Source organism: Diadema antillarum, unplaced genomic scaffold, assembly GCF_040938485.1.
Source record: "Diadema antillarum isolate AM-2024a unplaced genomic scaffold, OU_Dant_1.0 seq00001489_RagTag, whole genome shotgun sequence".
Taxonomy (NCBI): Eukaryota; Metazoa; Echinodermata; class Echinoidea; order Diadematoida; family Diadematidae; genus Diadema; species Diadema antillarum.
In genome coordinates, this window is record NW_027272228.1 from 3,141 (window position 1) to 22,941 (window position 19,801).

Below are 19,801 nucleotides of genomic sequence, written 5' to 3' on the forward strand. Positions count from 1 at the left end.
GACACTTGAACTGGGGGGTGTTTCATGAAACGTTTTTCCGACAACTGTTAAAAGCTACTGAAATCCTTGCGTCTGATTGGCTGATAGCAAATTTGTCGGTGAAAACCTCCAACGAACTCGTTGATGAAACGCCCCCCCCCCCTGGTAATATATCAACTAGTATACCATGCAGTAAAACTTTAACCGACAGAAACTGTTACCAACTGGTACAGTGATGCTTGAACTGGTATTACAACTGGCCATCAGTAGACTTTTACTGGTTTCAACTGGTATAAACTCGTACCAGTATGTTTAAACTGGTATCAACTGGTACCAGTACGTCTTCAACTGGTTTCAATTAGAATTGCTCATTTTGTTACTGGAAAGTTAGAGTTACCTTGCTAGTTTCAACTGGAACCAGTTGAAACCAGTTAAGACCAGTTAAAACCAGTAACGACCAGTTAAAAATGCTGACTAGTTTCTACTGGTTTCTACTGGTTTTTTGACCTGGGAAAGGAAACCAAACCCAAAGAACAATATGGATTGAGTGAACGCAGCAACATTAGCAGTACACATCAGTGAAAGTTTGAGGAAAAATCGGACAATCAAAAGTTATTCGTTTTTATATTTTGGTGTTGTAATCACTTAATAAAGAGACTACTAGAGACCATGACGTCTTTAGTGGACAACAATGTAAAGAAAATATGAAGAGAATTCCACACCAAAAAAAAAAAATCAATAAAATTACACATTCCCTCACTTAATTGATACTGACATAATTTATGTTGAGGGTAGTAATCATTCCCCCTACTTTCTGAAAGTGGTTAATCAAATGCTCTTCCATTACTCAAGAAAAGTGAAAACATGTTTGTTTTCTTTATATTTTCTTTATGTTGTTGCCCACCCCTGATGTCATGCAGCCAGTGGTTCCAACATCAAAACGTTAAAAATTTATAACTTTTGCATTGATTGCCCGCTTTTCCTTAAACTTTCAGTGATGTGTTCTACTAATGTTGCTGCTTTCACTCAATCCACATTTCTTTTTGGGTTTTGGTTTCCTTCAATGGTGGTAGAGGTGACGATGGTACGTGATGAGAAGGACTATAGGGTTGCCAATGATAAAGTGAAAATCAAACAAAAAATATTGATAGAGCAATTCAAACCGTGATACTAGAACAATTTTGTACATGTATGGACTGGGAAAATGAATAGAATTTGTTGGAAATAGCACATCTTTTGATTTTTGGCCGATCCAAAATGCCCTTTTAAAGCTGATTAAATTAAACTATTTATAGAGAGATTATCGATCAAAATCGATGATTACTATAGCTCCCCCCCCCCACAGTTTCTCTTCCCTCCCCCATCTTCATCTTGGATGTTATATTATTGAGAATGTAATCATATATCTTGATATACATGAACCTGAACTAAAAAGGAGCCTATACTACGGCTTTCTGAATCATCGTGAAGTCGGAGGATAAACCCAAATTAACCCAGTAGTTCATCCATGTTACCCAAGACCCAATGCCCACTTTGAATCTGATTTTGTGGGGCTTAATAAACATGATCAATGTTGATAACAATAGCAATGCTGCAGCTGTTGGCCTAAATATGATACTCTGATTATAATTTATTCCAAGCTTCAATACGATTTCCAATTTACTTTTTGCAAGATATTGATTTTAATTTAGTCCAAGCTTCAATTAGATTTCCAATTTACTTTTTGCAAGATATTGATTTTAATCTATTCCAAGCTTCAATTAGATTTCAAATTTACTTTTTGCAAGATATTGATGACAACGTCGAGTTTGCATGCATCCTAGAAACGCAAGTCTTGCGAGATACAGGAAAAGTGTCAGCAGACGGCGAACAAAACCACAGAAATACCACGTAAGCTAAGGCAAAGGCGAACGCGATGCCGATGACATGTGAAGTGGAAACCACGCACACGCACACACACACACACACACAAACACACAAACACACGCATCACATACCCATATACCCATAAACCCGTTGTTATGTTTCTGTTTGAAGGACGGCGTCCCATTCTCACATTGTAATTTGATTCTGTAGTTAGCAGACGACCATGCCAGTGGTACTGTAGATATACAGTACAAACTCAACGCCTAGTACCTCCTTGGCCTTACCATGGAGCTACGAAACTGCCCAAGTCATGCAAAGTCCACGCCACATGCGTACAAAAACCAACTTGTTCACCGATAGTCTTTGCTCAAGTGACACAATTGGCAATTTCGACGCGTTAGGGTTACGGAAAAAAAAATCGCGAGCTGCTGGCACTACTACTACATTGTACTAGTATTTTACGCTTCGCAGGCCGGCAGCTCCATACGCGTCATAAATACGACCATCGACCACTACACTGCGAGGAAGGCGTTCCTACACCGTATATTAATTATAACTGTAACAACTCTACGCTGCTGGAAGGTCTGCCATCGAGAAAATGCACGATCGGAAAGAAGATGCTTTGCGATTTGCATTTGCGGGACTTTCTTGCATGTGTGCTGCCTTTGGTGAGGGAAAAATGAAGCTGCATGTATCAAGTACAATCGAACAAACCAAACGCTGTTCTTTTTAGGCTGCGTATTGTGTACTGTAACGGTTAGTCCAACGTACTCTTATCCATGTTGGATGTTTGCAGTGAATGTATACCGCATACCCCAAACGCACGTCCTATTATGCTCTACCTCTAGTCTAGCACATGTATTTTGCTCGTACACGATTCAATTTGTACATTCCTTCGCCATCAGAATCTGGATTCTAGACTAGATATTTTCATCAGCAAAATTTCCCCAGCAAACACGCTCACATTTTAGTTTTAAACTGCAGAATGGTGTGTGGAACAACTTTGCAATATCGTTTTAACTTTGACCTAAATTTAAATGCCAAAGCCAAGGCCCAAAGGGGGACTGTTCACAGTCGATGAGATGCTAGATGAGAAGAGGGAAACTTGTTCCATCTAATGTTAGCCCCTTCGCCTTACAGTCAGTACGAAGAATGGATCTTGAACAACATCTGAATTGTTATGATCTAGGAATTAGGATCGATCGGAGTATAAACACATTCCTGTTGTGTTATTTTGTATCTGGGAAGTAAATTACAGCATGTAATTAAAAAAAAATGAACTAATCAAATCTAAGTAGATAGACATAAGTCATACTGGTACACTGAACTATATTCGAAAACCATAGGAAGTATCATTTTCATACTCGGGAATTTGGTCAGTTTTTAATTTTTGTTCAGAATCCCAATTAATTTGATATTGAAAAGAGCGAGAATGCTAAGAACCTCCCTCCATGCTCCATATGTCATCTTCCTTTCTTACTGGTACTAGCACTACATTGTATTTATTGTCTATGACACGTAAAGTTACCAATGCAATGAGTCTTATAAAAGAGACCTTTGTATGATTTTCAAATTTTTACATTTAAACAACTATAAATTAGTTATACTGAGGATAGAGTTTCAGAATTTATGATAATTGAGATGAAGAATAAGAATGTTTTTGAAATTTATAGGGAATTGCAATGAACAAGGATGATGACATGTCAGAGTCACCATGAAAATGCATTAGTTGGGACTCAAGGAAGCAGAACAAAAGAAGAAGGCATGCATAGATTATACACAAGTGAACAACAAAGCAAGCAGTATTGTAATGTAATTACACTGCTACATTTCTGAAATATGTAAGCCTACTATGTCATCATCTTTAGCTTTGTTCATGATTCTATTATTCTCATGGCACTGATAGCAACAGAAATTCTGTTTGTCCTGATTTAATAAGACTTGACAAAAATATACAAGAAGTGTATGTTGCATTTCCATACCCTCCAAAGTGGGAATGTAGTTGCTGTGGGAAATCTATATAAGGAAAAAGGAATTTAAAAAAAGCAACTTTTTTTTTTAGCGATTATGCATCATATCGTGTACTTATTTGTAAACATTCATCTTTTCAGCCACCAATCCAATCGATGTAACGAAAATTCGAATGCAACTTGAGGGGGAGCTACAACAGCAGAATGCCAAGGCGGCCTTCCAGCAGCGCTACTACAAGGGAATTCTACCAGGAATGGTGACAATTGCCAGAGATGAGGGAATAAAAGGACTCTATAAAGGGTAAGAAGCAATTTCATTATCACAGTTTTCTCCTGAAACATTACTCTTCCAAAAGCAAGTTATAACAGATAAAAGCTTGTGTATTGTGATTATCACTCTCTCTCCTAAAACAAATAAAGCAATAAAAAAATGAATAAATAAGCCCAACAAATGCATTAGTGGATAAAAGTGCTATGTCTTTAAAAATTTGCCCGATTTAGCTTATGTGACTAGTTAACCCCCCCCCCCCCCCCCCCACAAAAAAAAAAATAGTTTCATTTTTTTTTTAAATCCAAATGTAGGGTCTGCTTCATGTATAACTGCTGTGCATAGAGGGATTATAGCATTTAAGAACTGTACTAGAAGGCTCACCAAAGGCTGCCTAAATTTGCACCTCTTAGTTTCTTGACAAGAGAGTGTACAACTGTATGACCACACAGCTCAAAACTGATGGACCAAAATAATCATATGGGTTGACCAACTCAAATGTTTGAAGTTTGTCTTGCCTGAGAGAGTAATATATCTACTTTAATACTGAAAGGACAAGTTCACCTTCATAAACATAAGGATCGAGAACATGCAACAATATTAGTAGAACACATCAGTGAAAGTTTGAGGAAAATTGGACAATCGATGCAAAAGTTATGAATTTTTAAAATTTTTGTGTTGGAACCGCTGGATGAGGAGACTACTACAGCTTGTGAGTCATATGTGTACAACAGTATAAAGAAAATGTAAAAGAAAATTCAACATATTTTCACTTTTTTCGCATAATAAAAGAGCACTTGACTTGCCTCTTTCTAAAGGCAGGGGGAATAATATTACCCATAACATTTGTCGGTAATGATTCAGGGGAATGTGTACTTTTTTCAAAAGATGGAATTTTGTGAAATTCTCTTTATATTTTCCTTATATTGTTGTACGCATGTGACATCTAAGTTCTTCATACACTGCAGTAGTCTTCTCATCCAGCGGGTACTGCACAAAAACTTCAAAAAAATCATAACTTTTGAACGGATTGTCTGATTTTCCTCAAACTTTCAATGATGCGTTCTACTAATATTGCTACATTCTCTCAATCCTTATGTTTATGAAGGTGAACTTGTCCTTAATAATAAATTTGGCAGCTTAAAACAAACCCAATCTTGCAATATTAAGTGTTTTTCTGATCCTTTTTTTTTTTTTTTTTTTTTTAGACGGGGGAGGGGAACAGGGGCTGCTTTCACTGTGATTTTCATTGATGCTTCTACACAGCACGCCTGAGTAACCCTAATCTTTCAATCCTCCTTTCTCCCTTTTCTGTAAAACTGCCTCCCAACTCTCTCTTTTTTTTTCAATCACTTTTTGAATGGGTTGTATTGTATTGTATTGTATTGTATTGTATTGTATTGTATTGTATTGTATTGTATTTATTTATTTTCTGTCATTAAAAAGAAAAACAAACAAAGATATATTACATAAAATAGACCTTCAATGGAGGAATGGCCCTTCTCAGCAATGTTAGCGTAACAGCGCTGTTTTACAGAGAGGTCCCTTACATGAGTAATATAAACAAACAGTATTGTTACATAAGAAGAAAATAAAACATTCAGAGAAATATATCAGCTGTGAATTATATACAATTATAAACTTAGATGATAAAAGTATAAACGCACACACAAAAACAGACATCTATGTATATTCAACAGAGAAAGAAACTGAATGAGGAATATATGTACATCTACATGTTACATAAACAATAGTCACATAAAATCAGAAATACAATTTGCTAATCCCTTTGAAAATATATCTGGACTTGAGGTCAATTTCAAGGTATAAGGCAATGCATTGTATTGCATCGATCCCCTATAATGTGTTGTTCTTTTATAATAATAAAATGGTCCAATTTGAACAAAAGCTTAGAGATTACTATTTCCAGCTACGAGATGTAGAAAACTGGAAATTCTGTAGCCTACTCTTTGTGGTTCTAAGCTGAGGTTTCACATAGAAGTTGCCCTGGTCTGGAAATTATGTTTGCCTGTATTGAAATTCATGTAACGGGCAACTATCTCCTTCAGTTCGCTTGGAAATGTTCATGATTTTGGTGTGTAAATGTTAGACACTCCGTATTTTGAAATGATCAATGTGGACATAAGTTTAACAGGTTGTGTGTAATGCAGAGCTCTGCTACATGTAAGCTGATATATCATCAGTGAGAATTCCATAGATTATGCCACTCTTTTACCCCTCAAAAATGAGGAATTGAGGAATGATATGGACATGAATATATGAAACATGAAAGGCCCCTTCTTCTGCACCAGAAACAATCGCTTGAAGAGCTTGGGCTAAAATGTAATGCCATGATATCATCAAGGGTATCTGCTCAAGCTTGGTGAGCTAAGTACTACATATGCCTAACACTTGCTTTGTAGTAAATGGTTGGGACACTTTCAGCAACTGCTCGTAAGCCAAGGGCACAACAAACTTCCTGTCTCCACTGATGACTTATCATAGTTGTTGTCAGGGATTAGGCTTTGATGCAAAGGAAAAAAAACAAAGAGTCAGGATTTTGCATCAAACAAAGTTTGATGCAAAAATGATTTCATTGAATCGTAGGGGCTTGGCTATTTTTTTTTTCCCACATAAGTGACTTGCCTTAACTACTCATTTTATTGGATTACTTTCCCCCCTTTGTTTTATGCGTCTTTCTTTGGTGTATATTGTGTATTACCCTACAATTGTACCTTCAGAGATGTGTAGTCTGATGGCGTTTTCTTTCAATTCAGAGTTACCCCATCCCTCATCAGAGAGGCGGTGTACAGCACCATTAGATTGGGTGCCTACGAACCCATCAAGGTCCTCTTTGGTGCTACAGATCCAGCCCACACTCCCCTGTACAAGAAGCTGGCAGCTGGAGCAACATCTGGTATGCTTTCACTGTAGGACCTATAACTGATTCCTTACTTGTCACAAATATACAGTGGAAACTCGATATAACGAGATGGTCGGGACCGAGTCATTTTCCTCGTTATAGCCGATATCTCGTTATATCAGTAGGCATAAAAGAAGGCATAAAATAAAGACATTAATTTGCACATGTGGGACTACCCATCATATTTCAATCAATACTGTGATAACTTGATATTGTGTGTGAGGGAATTACTCACCTTTATGGGTAAGAAGATGTTTTTCGCCAAGGAAATCCAATATCAAGAATGTGTTTCTTTTTAATTGTAGATGTTTGAATTTGTAAATTTATATAGCTTGCAATTGTATCAAGATCGTCTGTGGATTGGTATGTGGTTATCGTATGGGTGTGTGTTGTGTGGAAAGCTTGAATAATCTGGTCCGCACAATGCTGTGTGTGTATGTGACACATTCATGTACATTATGACTGCGTGTCTGTGAAGACGGGGAATTCCCTAAGTAGAAGGCCAATCACAGCATCAGATTGCCTCACACCTGCTAAACGTCATGATGATGTCATGTATACATATGGCCGTCCACCACATTTTCTGCATGTATCAGTGTGCGTGCACACACACACTTCACACGTACAACATGCAGTGCTAGCTGGAGTGCACTGAAGAAAATGATTATGTGTGTACAAGACAGTTTTTGGCGCATCAAGCTTTACAATCTCGGAAGATGATAGCACAGGCGAAGTAAGCTTTACCGAAGGCATTTTGCTTTACCTCGCTATAGCAGGTTTGATTTACTATGTTTTTCTTTGTTTGGAAGTCACAAAATTTATCTCGTTATAGCAGTTATTTCGTTATAGCCGATCTCGCTATAAGAGTAGCATTTTACATAGACTTGTGTGGAAGGAAATTTGGGACCGAGATAATTTCCTCGTTATAACCGATATCTCGTTATAGCAGTGTTCGTTATACCGAGTTTCCCCTGTACTTACAAGTATCTTTCCTTTCTCCCTATTATCAGTTAGGAGTGAAAATGTCCATGAAGAATGTACAAGTAGCAATGTAAGTCTCTCTTCACAACTCGGCATACTCAGTTTTAATTACCGGTAGGCTTCATAAGATATACGTACATTGTACTTCGTTTTAATATTACTAGTAAACCATTGCTTCCTTAGCCCAACATCTTCTTTATCATATTTTGTCTAGTTCTGTCTTAATCTGCATAAAAAAGTGGTTCTTGTTATGCATATTATACAAAGTGTAGAAAGTGTGTTTCTGAAGTCCTTTTGTACTCCATTGTCATGCTCAAGAACAGAATGAAACAAAACTCCAAAAAGTGATTATCAGCAGCATTGTTGAAGTTTTTGCATCTCCATGGCACTTAATCAGACCGGGCTGTCAGTAACTGGGCAGTGTTTTAAAACCAGTAATACCAGCGCCCCGTTTAATAAAAAGTTTCTATGATAGCAATTGTAGCTGGGGCGGCAAATGTCATGGTAAGAACAGAAATCCAGCTTCCTGATTGGGTACTGCTACAGGAAGTTCTCTTCTAGCAGGACTTACTATCCTAATGGTCATTGTTTGTGAAATGGGACCTAGGTCATGCTCGTGTTAACCTGTTGAAGACTAGTCCTGATTATTCTTGGGCTGGGGTAAATGGGGAATGCGTGTTATGGGAAATCACTCTGTCTTCAACGGGCTAAGAATTGTATGTGTTCCTTCTTCAAGCTGCTTTCAAGCAAAAAGATTGCCAGAAAATATATGTCAATTCAAATCTTATTTAAATTTTACAAATTTACAGAAAAAGATATCCAATGTGTACTACTGTTAGTAGTTGAATCAAAGAGATACTATTGATTAGATATTTGTATCAAAAGGTGAACTCAAGGTGTCATTTCCTTTTCCATTTTGGAATGTTTTGGTGAACGGATCTTTCAACATATGTCTGTAATATTCAAGTTATGTTGGTCTTCATGAAGCCAAATGTGTCTCAATATGTTCCAGACTGGTTTCCAGTGACCACACGAACGCTTTAGTGTAAAAGGAGACTTGGATTGTTTCAATGTGTCTTTCCACGTGAATAGTAATATGATGTCACTAGCTCCACCAGTTTTGACATCCGTTAATGTGCATCATATGCAATTTGTTTTGCTCATTTTATGATAATGGTATCAAGGAGCAATTGGTAGCACGATTGCCACTCCGACGGATCTCATTCGGGTCAGGCTACAGGGAGAGGGGAAACTCGCGCCAGGCCAGGCCCCACGCTACCGTGGCTTCTTCCATGCGTTCACTGACATTGCCAAGACGGAGGGTGTGTTGGGACTCTACAGGGGGACTGTTCCAACTGTTCAGAGGGCTATGATTCTAACAGCAGCTCAGGTGTGTACTGTCAATAATTGATGATAAGACCATTTTGGCACTCGCCATATTTAAACTGAAGCTTGTGTTTAACCTTGGAGGATGTCTGGCTGTTAATCAATTATGGCTCTTGTCTGTGTGACATTGCAGTGTCTGATAGACATTTCATTATCAGCAGGAGGGATCCATCTGAATGGCTCTATTTCATAAAATTGTGCATGATATTGTTTGCCAGTGTAGAGGACACTGCAAAATGAGAGTCATTTCACCAGGACAAATTATCTGTGTAGATATGGGTGCAATACACATTGATATTTTGTTTAATCACTTGTTTTATAGATTTCTGTTCACTTCCTTTAAATCCATGATGGCTGCAATAAAAGGGGGTGTTCATTGTCCTGTTAGTATGCACTCTATGATGAACATCAATAACGCAATATTACTTTATTTTTGTTTAAACACAATCAATCTTAACATAATATAGGGAATTTTTGTATCATTCATTTAGGCATTCTTTGCACTGTAAGGATTTTATGATTGCTCTTTTTGCAACAATTCGTCTTTGCTGTTGGTACATTCATTTAGAAGTTACACAAGTATTTTTTCCAAAAACGGTCAATGATTATTTGATTTTCACATCATTTCTTATGTTTTTGTATTTTCAGTTCCTGTGCTTATGATAAAGTCAGATTCACCACAGCCATCAACAGCAAAACAAAACAAACAAACAACAAAACAAATAAAATTTCACTCTTATTCTGTCCACAGGTGCCAACATATGACCACACAAAACACACTTTGCTCAACCTGGGGTGGATGCAAGAAGGTCTTAAGCTCCATATATTCTCCTCAATGGTAGCTGGCTTTGTGGCTGCCCTGGCAACATCACCTGTAGATGTCATCAAAACTAGAGTTATGAATCAAAAGGTCAAAGGTTAGTTTTGTTCCAAGCCTTACTTTGTTAATGTTCAGGTGTGTAAAGCAACAGAGAAGGTCTTCAGCTTTCAACTCAAGCAGTGACAAGGATAGAAATCATAAGGGGCTAGTGCTTAAATGTATGAGAATGTTTTACCAGCGGTTCAGGAGAAGAAGAAGAAAAAAATGTGTCATGGTGAAGACACAGCATCCATTACAGCAGTAGCACTCCCCACACTCGCCACAAGTTTACATTTGTTTAGAATAACTCTCTCCTTCCCATTCTTGGGTTTGTGTTGATGGGCAAAACTAATTTCACTTTCTTTATGTAGCGATGCTGAATAGTATTGTAAAGGTTTGATTGCCATGCTGATTGTTTCATTTTTGTATGTAAAGGACACACCACTAATTCATATGGAAATGTAATTCGATATCCGAGAATGATCTTGAGTCTTATACCAAGGGATATGTAAGTGAAAGCCAATTAAGTTAGAGCCATTGTCACAGGATATGTGTGAAAATTGAGCAACACAGATCCAGCCTGCTATTTTTTTTTTGTGATTGATGAATTGAATTTTTAGGTAGGGAGGGGACTCTTTGAACAGATATTAACCTTATATAGGTTAGATTTATGACAGTTACATTAGCCTTATAACATTCTATCAATGTGCATAGTATCACAGTATAAAGTTAACACACAGTGTTGTGCTGAGGTTTCACAGCTGACTGGCAGATGACTGGACATTTTCAAGGAAAAAAAAAGCATCTTTTGATCTAGAAACAGTGATGATTTTAGTGAAAATAGAACACTTTTCTTTCAAGTACATCAGGGGCTGAGTTCAGAAGGAATTTGATGTAGGATTAGAGGTGTTGCAAAATATAATGAAACAGTTGATTGTATGTGCTCTAATACTATGATCTGAAAATTGAACCTAGCTTCTATTTCCATGGAGGTTAAATAATAGATGGAGAAGATCCATGAGAAATACAATAATTCTATGAACAACCCATTTGGTGATTGTAACCTGATATTGTGGTTTTTTTTTCACACTTTCAACCAGTATGTCCCTCCTTTTATCAAATAATTTAATCCAGGTGTGAAATCTGACCAGCTCGTGTACAAGGGAACTTTGGATTGCTTTGTGAAGACAGTGCGCTGCGAGGGGATCTATGGACTCTACAAGGGCTTCTTCCCCAACTGGCTCCGAATCGGCCCCCACACCATCGTTAGTTTCATCCTGTTTGAACAGCTCAGGCGCCTCGCTGGCATCAATCCCCTATGATGTGTATGATGATTTGCTACCTCAAATAGCATCGTATGTTTTAATTCTTCTGTGTTTTCTGAGTGCCTGTGGTCTTAAAAGGTTTGCATGGGATGGGTCGGTGTGAATATAAAAGGACAAAGATTATAAAGAGTATTTTTGTCATTTTGTTTCAAACCCTTGGTGTTCAGGTGAATCATCGCGCAAACTTTTTATGGTATCTCAGGAATTGATGTTTAAAAAGTCAATCTGAATGGTTCCAGATTCGTGGAACAAGATTGTGAATTGAGGCTTCAAGTTTTACGCATGATATGTCATATCCAGAGTGCATATTGATAACATGCATCTCTCCGAGTAATTTTCGGCTGCTATGCTTTTTTTTTCAGCAGACTATTTTGATAGAAGTTGAATATTCTATAATACAGGGTAAATCTTTCATTCCAGGTCCACTTGTCAAAGTAGTGAAATTGTAAGCTTATTTCATATATTCCATGCAGTTATATGAATTATTGTTTCAACAGCTGTATTTTGAGTATGAAATGTCAATCTTTGCCCCTCCATCAACCAAAAGGCTAGATGAGGTCCATATATGAATCTGCCCCTCTTGGTAATGATGGTTGCATCGTGTATGCCATATTTCAAAATCATTAGTTAATCATTATTGACTCCAGCCTCAATGTGTGGTGGATGCATTATTAATGATGATAAATTTGTCATTTTTTTATACTTCCAGCATTGAAATATAGCAGCGGAATGACTGGACTGTGATGCTGAATTGCATGTGAAAAGATACAATACAATGTATTTGTAATGTTATTCTGTTTGTATAAAATGCATATCTCTTTAATAGGTATTCTTTCCAACAAAGCAATTCCACGAAGCCTGCTCCGTCAAACTGTCAAGTTTTGATTCATTGCTATTTGCAGCATGTCAGGAAATACTTCAACTTACCACCAATGTAAAAATGGCTGTGTTCGTAGATACACGCAGTTGTACACTTCAAGTTTTTATGTCATGGTAAGTACATTATGGCATTGGTTTTATAAGGTTTTTATGCATGCGTCTTTCTTTGATTATACCTCTTTTTAGTAAACGCAAATATCATGAACTACATATATGAAACTCAGAAAAGATTTTATTTTTTCTCTACTATTGCAGGGCATACTGGATGTTGATGATAACATTGTCTATATACTGGTGTTTTACTACCTCAAATTCACAACATTTCAAAGCACAAATCTTATCCCTGTGATGAATATAAGTGTGTGTTTCATATTTTAAAGTGTATATTCATGAATTATACATCTCTAGCATGTGTGTTTATATCTCTGGGAAATACAAACATAAAGTCCAACTATTTTTAGATGTGATGATGCAGTAGAGTATTCTGTTTTGACATATACGTGTACCAGTAATTACTCTTACACAATTTTCAAAATGTTGTATACCTTAATATGTGACTCACTACAACAAAAGGATCCGAAAGTAGAGGGAGGGCGATTTTCTGAAAATGAGAATGACATTATTTCTCTACTCTTCTGCTTTAATTTCATACATAACACAACTCATAAAAGTACTAGGTTGCGGAGATGTTGGTAATTTTATGAGATCATGTTGAGTGGTCTAGGAAATCAATGTTTCGAGAAAACCGCCTTCAAAGTTTTCTTCCTGACGCTTACGCGATCAAGGGAGGTATTCCAGTTTTTACTTCTTGACAAAAAAAATCTGCTCCTAGCAACCTTCACGATGTTCATTCAAGCTTATTGCCAGCGGTCTACACACAACCAATCAGCAACCAGGATGCCACGCGTTGACCAAATAAGATCACTCCCTCGTTGTTGGGAGCAGAGTCTAATTGCGGTGCTAAATCCAAATCTTTGGACACGTTGCTGTTCCGTTGAAATTTCAAAAATCATGGCCCCCCAAACACTTATTTTATGCCTTTCTCTTGATCATGTAGCTTCAAAATTTCAGCAGATGATAGATGAAACATTAGACTGCAACATTATGCCAACAACAGAAATTTGATGGTTTTGACCGATTTTGATGATCTGACTTTAAACTTGATTTTCTCGGCTCAGCCGTCAGCAACTTTCGGATCCTTTTGTTGTGGCGGGTCACACATTCTTCTCTGTATAAACATGTTTCACAGTGTCAAGTCATGAATGAATGAAAAGAAAAATGTGCTGTCAAATGTTTAATTTTGTCAATGATAGAGTTATGATCATACCTCATGTCTTAGTATTTGTCAGGCAAAGTCACATAAAGAAATCTGACAAACAGGGTTGAGTAAATCATAAATTATTAAAGTGTTCAGAGCAAGAGCATTCCACCCAATGACGTCTTCTCAAAGTAATAGGGGGCGCTGCAAGAAAGTTGAATCACAATCAATTGCAAATATCTATTGCAAATTTTGCAATGGAGATGGTTTGCCATTGACAGAAAAAAAATGTGAACGACTGGAAACACACTTTACACTTTGTCTTGCTGTCTCTCAGGATCAAACTTAACTTCATACTGTAGTCATTGATAAAAGTGCATATGAATATGTCACAATACAGGGTGAGAATTATTTTCAGACCACCACATTTTAGCATATAACACCTACATTATCTGTAAGTTCACCATATTTATGAATTTTACAATGTGCAGATTTGATGTAAATTTTGTAAAGCAAGCAAGGGTTATTTTCATGTAGAAATTAACACACTCCCTTTCTTTTGTATGAGTAGTGTTTGTGATGCTGTGATACCTCACACATGTATATAATTATGTTCCCTGTAGTATTTTCATATAAACCTGTTGATGAAATATGATATGATATGGAAGCCCTTCCGTATATTTTGCTCTCTATTGATACTTTTGAATTGTTGATATACTGAGCACTGTACTGAGCACTTTATCAATCATGTTCACGAAGGTTTTACCAAATGTAGAGAAAGTTTATCAACTACTTTACACGTAACTGAACTGCTTGCCACATTTGTAGCTCAGAGTACAACGTATGTATTATACCTAAATGCCCCTTTTATACCCATCAACTCTTTGTATTGGCTGAATTTATGACACATTATATCTTACAGTAGGCTGACTTGTAGGCAGGTAACTCAAAATATTCTGAAATGCATGTTGAAGCCAAACCATTAATATATGTCCATGCTGATCCCAGGTAAAGTAATAGATTGAAAGCAATGGTTTTCTTTTTTTCCCTCCTTTTTTATTCAAACTGAAAGTTTGTAATTTGTCCAGAGGAGGGGGAGAAAGGGACAAAGAAATATGGTCCTATGAATTTAAAAAAAAAAGCATTTAGCAAAGCTACTATTAAAGTCTTGCCTGATTCTGTGGGAAGCTTCATACAAACTTCAATATCTCATCATGTCTGGATAAGAGAACATAAGAATCTAACTTATTTGACACTAATTTCTGCCCTTGGAGATGCCACAAGGAAAGGTTTTTTAAACAAAAATTATATGTTTTTCCATGTATTTTAAATTGTAAAAGATATTGCCAAATTAGTCTTATCATCTGAATGAATATTGTGAACATGTATGAGGCAATTGATGGGTTTATAAAGTGAATGTGTATTTTTTTTTTGCCTTCAATACAAATGCTTAGAAGTGAGAGGAAGTCCATTATGTGAGATGTGATCAACCTGCTTTTTTGTCCATTTGCATTCATGCTTAATTATGATCTTAAAAAAAAAATCATTTGTATAGCAACTGTTACATTGGAGACTCAAAAGCTGTGTTAATGTATGGACAGTACATTCTGAAATATTTGTGCCCTCACCATGAATAAGTTTGTATTGATATTTAATACGTTTCTGTAGTCGCATATATACAAGGACATGTCTTTCATATATCCATATAAGGCAGATATGATGCACAAATTGTGATGAATGCTGTGTGATTACCACTGTGTTCACCTATTTTTCCCCTTCTCAGATACATACATATGTGCTGGGTCCTATTGAGGCTGTGATTTCACATTTAAAAGTCTTTAGAAGGTTAACCCATTTAAGACTAGTCCCATGTATTAGTATTTTGGGCAGGTGTGTATGGGAAATGTGTGTTATAGCAATATAAGCTCATCCTCAATAGATTAAGGAGCAGTCATTTAAATCTTTAAGAATCACAATGCTCCTAGGATTTTATCGCTGAGAAGTGAGTAGGTCTTGAACATCATCAAGGGTATGTGCAATAGATTTTGTAATGTACTCGAGGGGAGGGGGAGAGGGTTTTGTATTAAGTAATAAAAAAATCCCATAGGAATGGTACATCTTGTGTTTAATTTCTGTAGGCTTGTCCTCCCTTTAAATGAGTTTTACATGCTGATAATGGCTGCTTTATCTTCCACAGAACTGCTCTTGTTATGACAGTGTTTATCAGTGTTATGACAGCAAATTAGACGATAATATCCGTCAAAATTACAGCACACTTGTATTTGGATGTAGTCTTGTTTTACATGGAATCTGCCTTTTCATTAATTGAATGTGACTTGAACAAAGGCAGTTAATGAACTCTTGCACACTTTAACAAATACTAGTCAAGAACCATGTGCTTGAATTCTCTAAGACTGTTCAGTTTGAAATAGTATACAATGTAGTTTGAAATATGTACATGTATTCATCAGAGTCAAGGTCAGTTTTTCATACATGCACGGTCCTCTTGTAGTTTACCAGCTTTTTCTCAATTCATTCATATCAATGTTTTATAATTATGTTTAAAAATATTATATATGTATCTTTTTATTATACAGCAAACTGAATCATGGATAACTCAATTATATGGTAACACATGTTTTACTGAAATTCGTCTCAGTGTTTCATTTGTGTTTGTCTGTTATTTTTTTGGGTTCTCTTTTTACTTGAGAGATGAAAATACACTTAAATTTGGGTCTAGGGCAATTACCCCCTGGGCAATTATCCCGGACCCTTCCCCTTGCCCTAATCCTAATCCTGAACCTAAACGTAACCCTAATGGAACCCTAACCCAAACTCATAACCCTAATCTTTACTCTAACTCTACCACTAACCAGTATTTAGCCTGGGGGGGGGGGGGGGGGGGGGGGGGTAATTGCCCTCTGGGGGTAATTGCTCTCTGGGGGTAATTGCCCTCTGGGGGTAATTGCCCTCTGGGGGTAATTGCCGGATACGCTTAAATTTTGATCTGAGTGATTTAGTGTTGAATCAATTAATACAGTAACAAGCATAATCATATACATAAATACATTGTAGAGAGAGAGAGAGAGAGAAGCAAAGAGAAAGTGAATGTTGATTGTGAGATAGAAAGGGATAGAGCAAGGAAAAGAGAAGAAAGAAAAAAAACTTTATAGAGCACATGTACATTTCACCTTGGCTTTCATATTGTATATGTATGCTTTGAAAGATTTGTTAACTAAACCTACTGATGCAATTATTCGAAGTGCCCGTATGACACAGTCCCAGTGATAAGCGGCAACTGTGAAAATTTTATTGTAAGTTATTATTTTGAGAAATATTTCTTTTGCTTTGTCCTTTCACAAAGCCTGCATATCTTAGGTGGAAACAAAAACAAACAAACAAAAAAGGACAAGCAAACCTGCCGTATACAATTTATACATCGTAACCAACGGAAATGCGTAAAGCACACAACCAGCATCTATCGCGTCTCCGTATTCTCCTCTGTGCATATCGGGTACTCTAGAAGCAAACTGCAAACTGGACCAAGAAAAAGCAAGCAAACAAACAAAACGAAACAAACTGAAACAAACAAACAGGAAAAATAACAAATTAGCAGTTATATCATGTTGGCAAATTAATTATTTTCTGTTCTTACTACACGTGCTACACAGTGAATAAGTTGTTTTGGATGCTCTGTAGAGAAATCGGGTGAAAGAAAAAAAGAATGAAAGAAGAAAAAAGAAACAAACAAAGAAACAAAGAGATAAAAGGTAGAAGGGAAATTATTGCGATTCTAGGACAATTAACCCTGGGAGGTGTTTCATAAAGCTGCTCGTAAAGTTACGAACAACTTACGAGCAACTGGTGATCAGTTCTCATGCTGAATTATGGAAATTCTGATAAGTATAGCACATAAGAACTGATCACCAGTCGTTCGTAAGTTGTTCGTAACTTTACGAACAGCTTTATGAAACAGGGCTTAGGACCTAAGACCCTTTCCCTGACCTAACTGTAATCCTAATCCTAAAACCGAATCCATGACCCTAACCCAAATTCTACTCACCCAAAGTAAATGTTTCTCTTTTCGAATTCCTCTTTCGGCACAACAAAAGGCGTTTTAACAGATTCAGCATAATTCATAATGACCCATTGCTCCCTGCTGTTTTTTTTTTCTCGAATATCTCCTATTCTCTCCGAACATAGGCCTACATCTCTTGACCAACTCTATAACTAGGATAATATCCTAGTTATCTAGTACTTATAGAATATCATATTTCAAGTACTTGACGTTTCGGGCAGATTGCCTGTCCGTCAGAAGTGAGGCGTATGAACATCGTGGAGGCAAGTTATGTTATATGGAGGATGAATGTTGTGGAAAGTGCAGACATTACAGCTGTATGTACAGGGATTAATTTATCAGCTCTTCTTTCCCTTTTTTGGACTGTGTAGAGTTTGCGTTCTAAATCCCTTTTCGACCCTGCTCCAAACGAAGTACAATCTTCTATCACGAAACGAAGAGAAAGCAGAGTCAGTAATGCTGCATTCCCACTATCCAGCGATTGGCGCCTCGATTGAAATCGTGGTCTTTAATTGTGGTACAATCGTGGTTAGAAGTCCCATGGCATTTTCTCCTGCGACAATATGCTCCCATGAAATATTTGCACGTTAAGTCAAACATAAATTCTACCCACGAACATAACCCTAACCCTAATCCTAATACTCACATCAAACTAAAACCCTAGATATCACAACCCTAACCCTAACCCAAAGTCCTTGGGGAAATTATACGTCCGAGCAAGTTACTGTCGGAGGAGCAGAATGATGTCGTGACCAATATGGAAAAGGAAGACCCGTTTGCGGATCACCATGTTCAATGTTTAGCGAAAGAAGACCGTCATGGGGGGGGGGGGGGGGGGAGTGGAGTAGAGAAGCGATTTCATAGGAAGAATGTAAGAAAGGCAAACAAATACCGATAGTGACAATCTAAGGGCAGCGGAGAGCTTGACAATATTGCTGGATGTTGAGAAAAAATAGAAAACCAGAAAGGAGGGAGGAGAGGGGGGGGGGGGGGATTGGAAAACCACTGAGATAAGTGAAAGAGGTGATGAAGATGAACGATGTATCACAAACTCATATTCAATTCAATTCAATTCAATTCATTTCAATTCAATTCAATTCAATTCAATTCAACTCAATTCATTTATTTTCATTCTCATTGTTCTTCCAACAAAACATAATACAGAATAAATCAGGAATTATATCACAAACATATAATATTCATTAGAATGTGGAAACGATAATTAACAAATCACCCCCTTTCTCTTATCTCCATGATTTTTTAACCGTCCCCTTCCCGCCCCGTCTCCTCCCTCCTTTCTACTAAATTTCTCCTATCACCGACTTTCGAACCCTTTACCTAATTCTAACTCTATTCTTCCTTACAACTCTGTCCCCGTCTCCGTATTCTTCCGTCTGATCCATTCGTGCAACCTCTCAACTTCCAGCAATCATTGTCCAGCTCACAGCTGCCCTTCGATTGTCACTATCTATTTGCCTTCCTTACGCTCTCCCTATAATGTCGCTTCCCTCCACTTTTCCTCCTTTCACGGTCTTCTTTCGCAAAACGACAGTCGCCAGGACTACACACAACTACGTGTTAATTCCGCAAACATGTCTTACTCGTTTACATCGCCATACAAACTTTTAAACAACACAGTCTCCTATGATTGTAAATGCAACCAGGGAGGTCTTTTTCCATCTCCCTGATGCAACGCTATATTATAGTTATGTCTTAATTCGTTTGCTTTCGTGTCTATTTGTAGCATTTCGTATACTTTAAACATTTTTCAAACTTGATAGATTTCATTAATTATACATTGTGATGTAATTTATACAATCAAGTCTTGTAAAAATTATATATGTTTCTAGTGGAAATGGAAAATGAATGAAGGAATGAATGAACGGAGGAGGGAAGGAAGGAACGAACAAATACGTGAATGAATGAATGAATGAACGAATGAATGAATGATTGAAATTATCAAACGTATTATCACTCATTGCACTTTAGGCCACACTAGTCTTACCATGTTACCACCATTGCCTTCCCC

The 19,801-nt window shown here is 37.1% G+C and overlaps 1 protein-coding gene across 1 annotated transcript; it reads left to right on the forward strand.

The window, feature by feature from the left end:
* Positions 1-2,443: 2,443 nt before the first annotated feature.
* Positions 2,444-11,554, forward strand: LOC139710010 (mitochondrial substrate carrier family protein ucpB-like). The gene is made up of 6 exons (XM_071621962.1): positions 2,444-2,513; positions 3,957-4,116; positions 6,861-7,000; positions 9,172-9,377; positions 10,125-10,290; positions 11,367-11,554. The coding sequence occupies exons 1-6, from the start codon at positions 2,444-2,446 to the stop codon at positions 11,552-11,554; spliced, it is 930 nt and encodes a 309-aa protein (XP_071478063.1).
* The last annotated feature ends 8,247 nt before the right edge of the window (positions 11,555-19,801 follow it).

Coding starts and splice junctions, on each gene's coding strand:
- LOC139710010 (XM_071621962.1), top strand. CDS start 2,444: ATGCACGATCGGAAAGAAGATGCTTTGCGATTTGCATTTGCGGGACTT. Junction 7,001..9,171: donor GGCAGCTGGAGCAACATCTG/GTATGCTTTCAC, acceptor AATGGTATCAAG/GAGCAATTGGTAGCACGATT. Junction 10,291..11,366: donor TATGAATCAAAAGGTCAAAG/GTTAGTTTTGTT, acceptor AATTTAATCCAG/GTGTGAAATCTGACCAGCTC.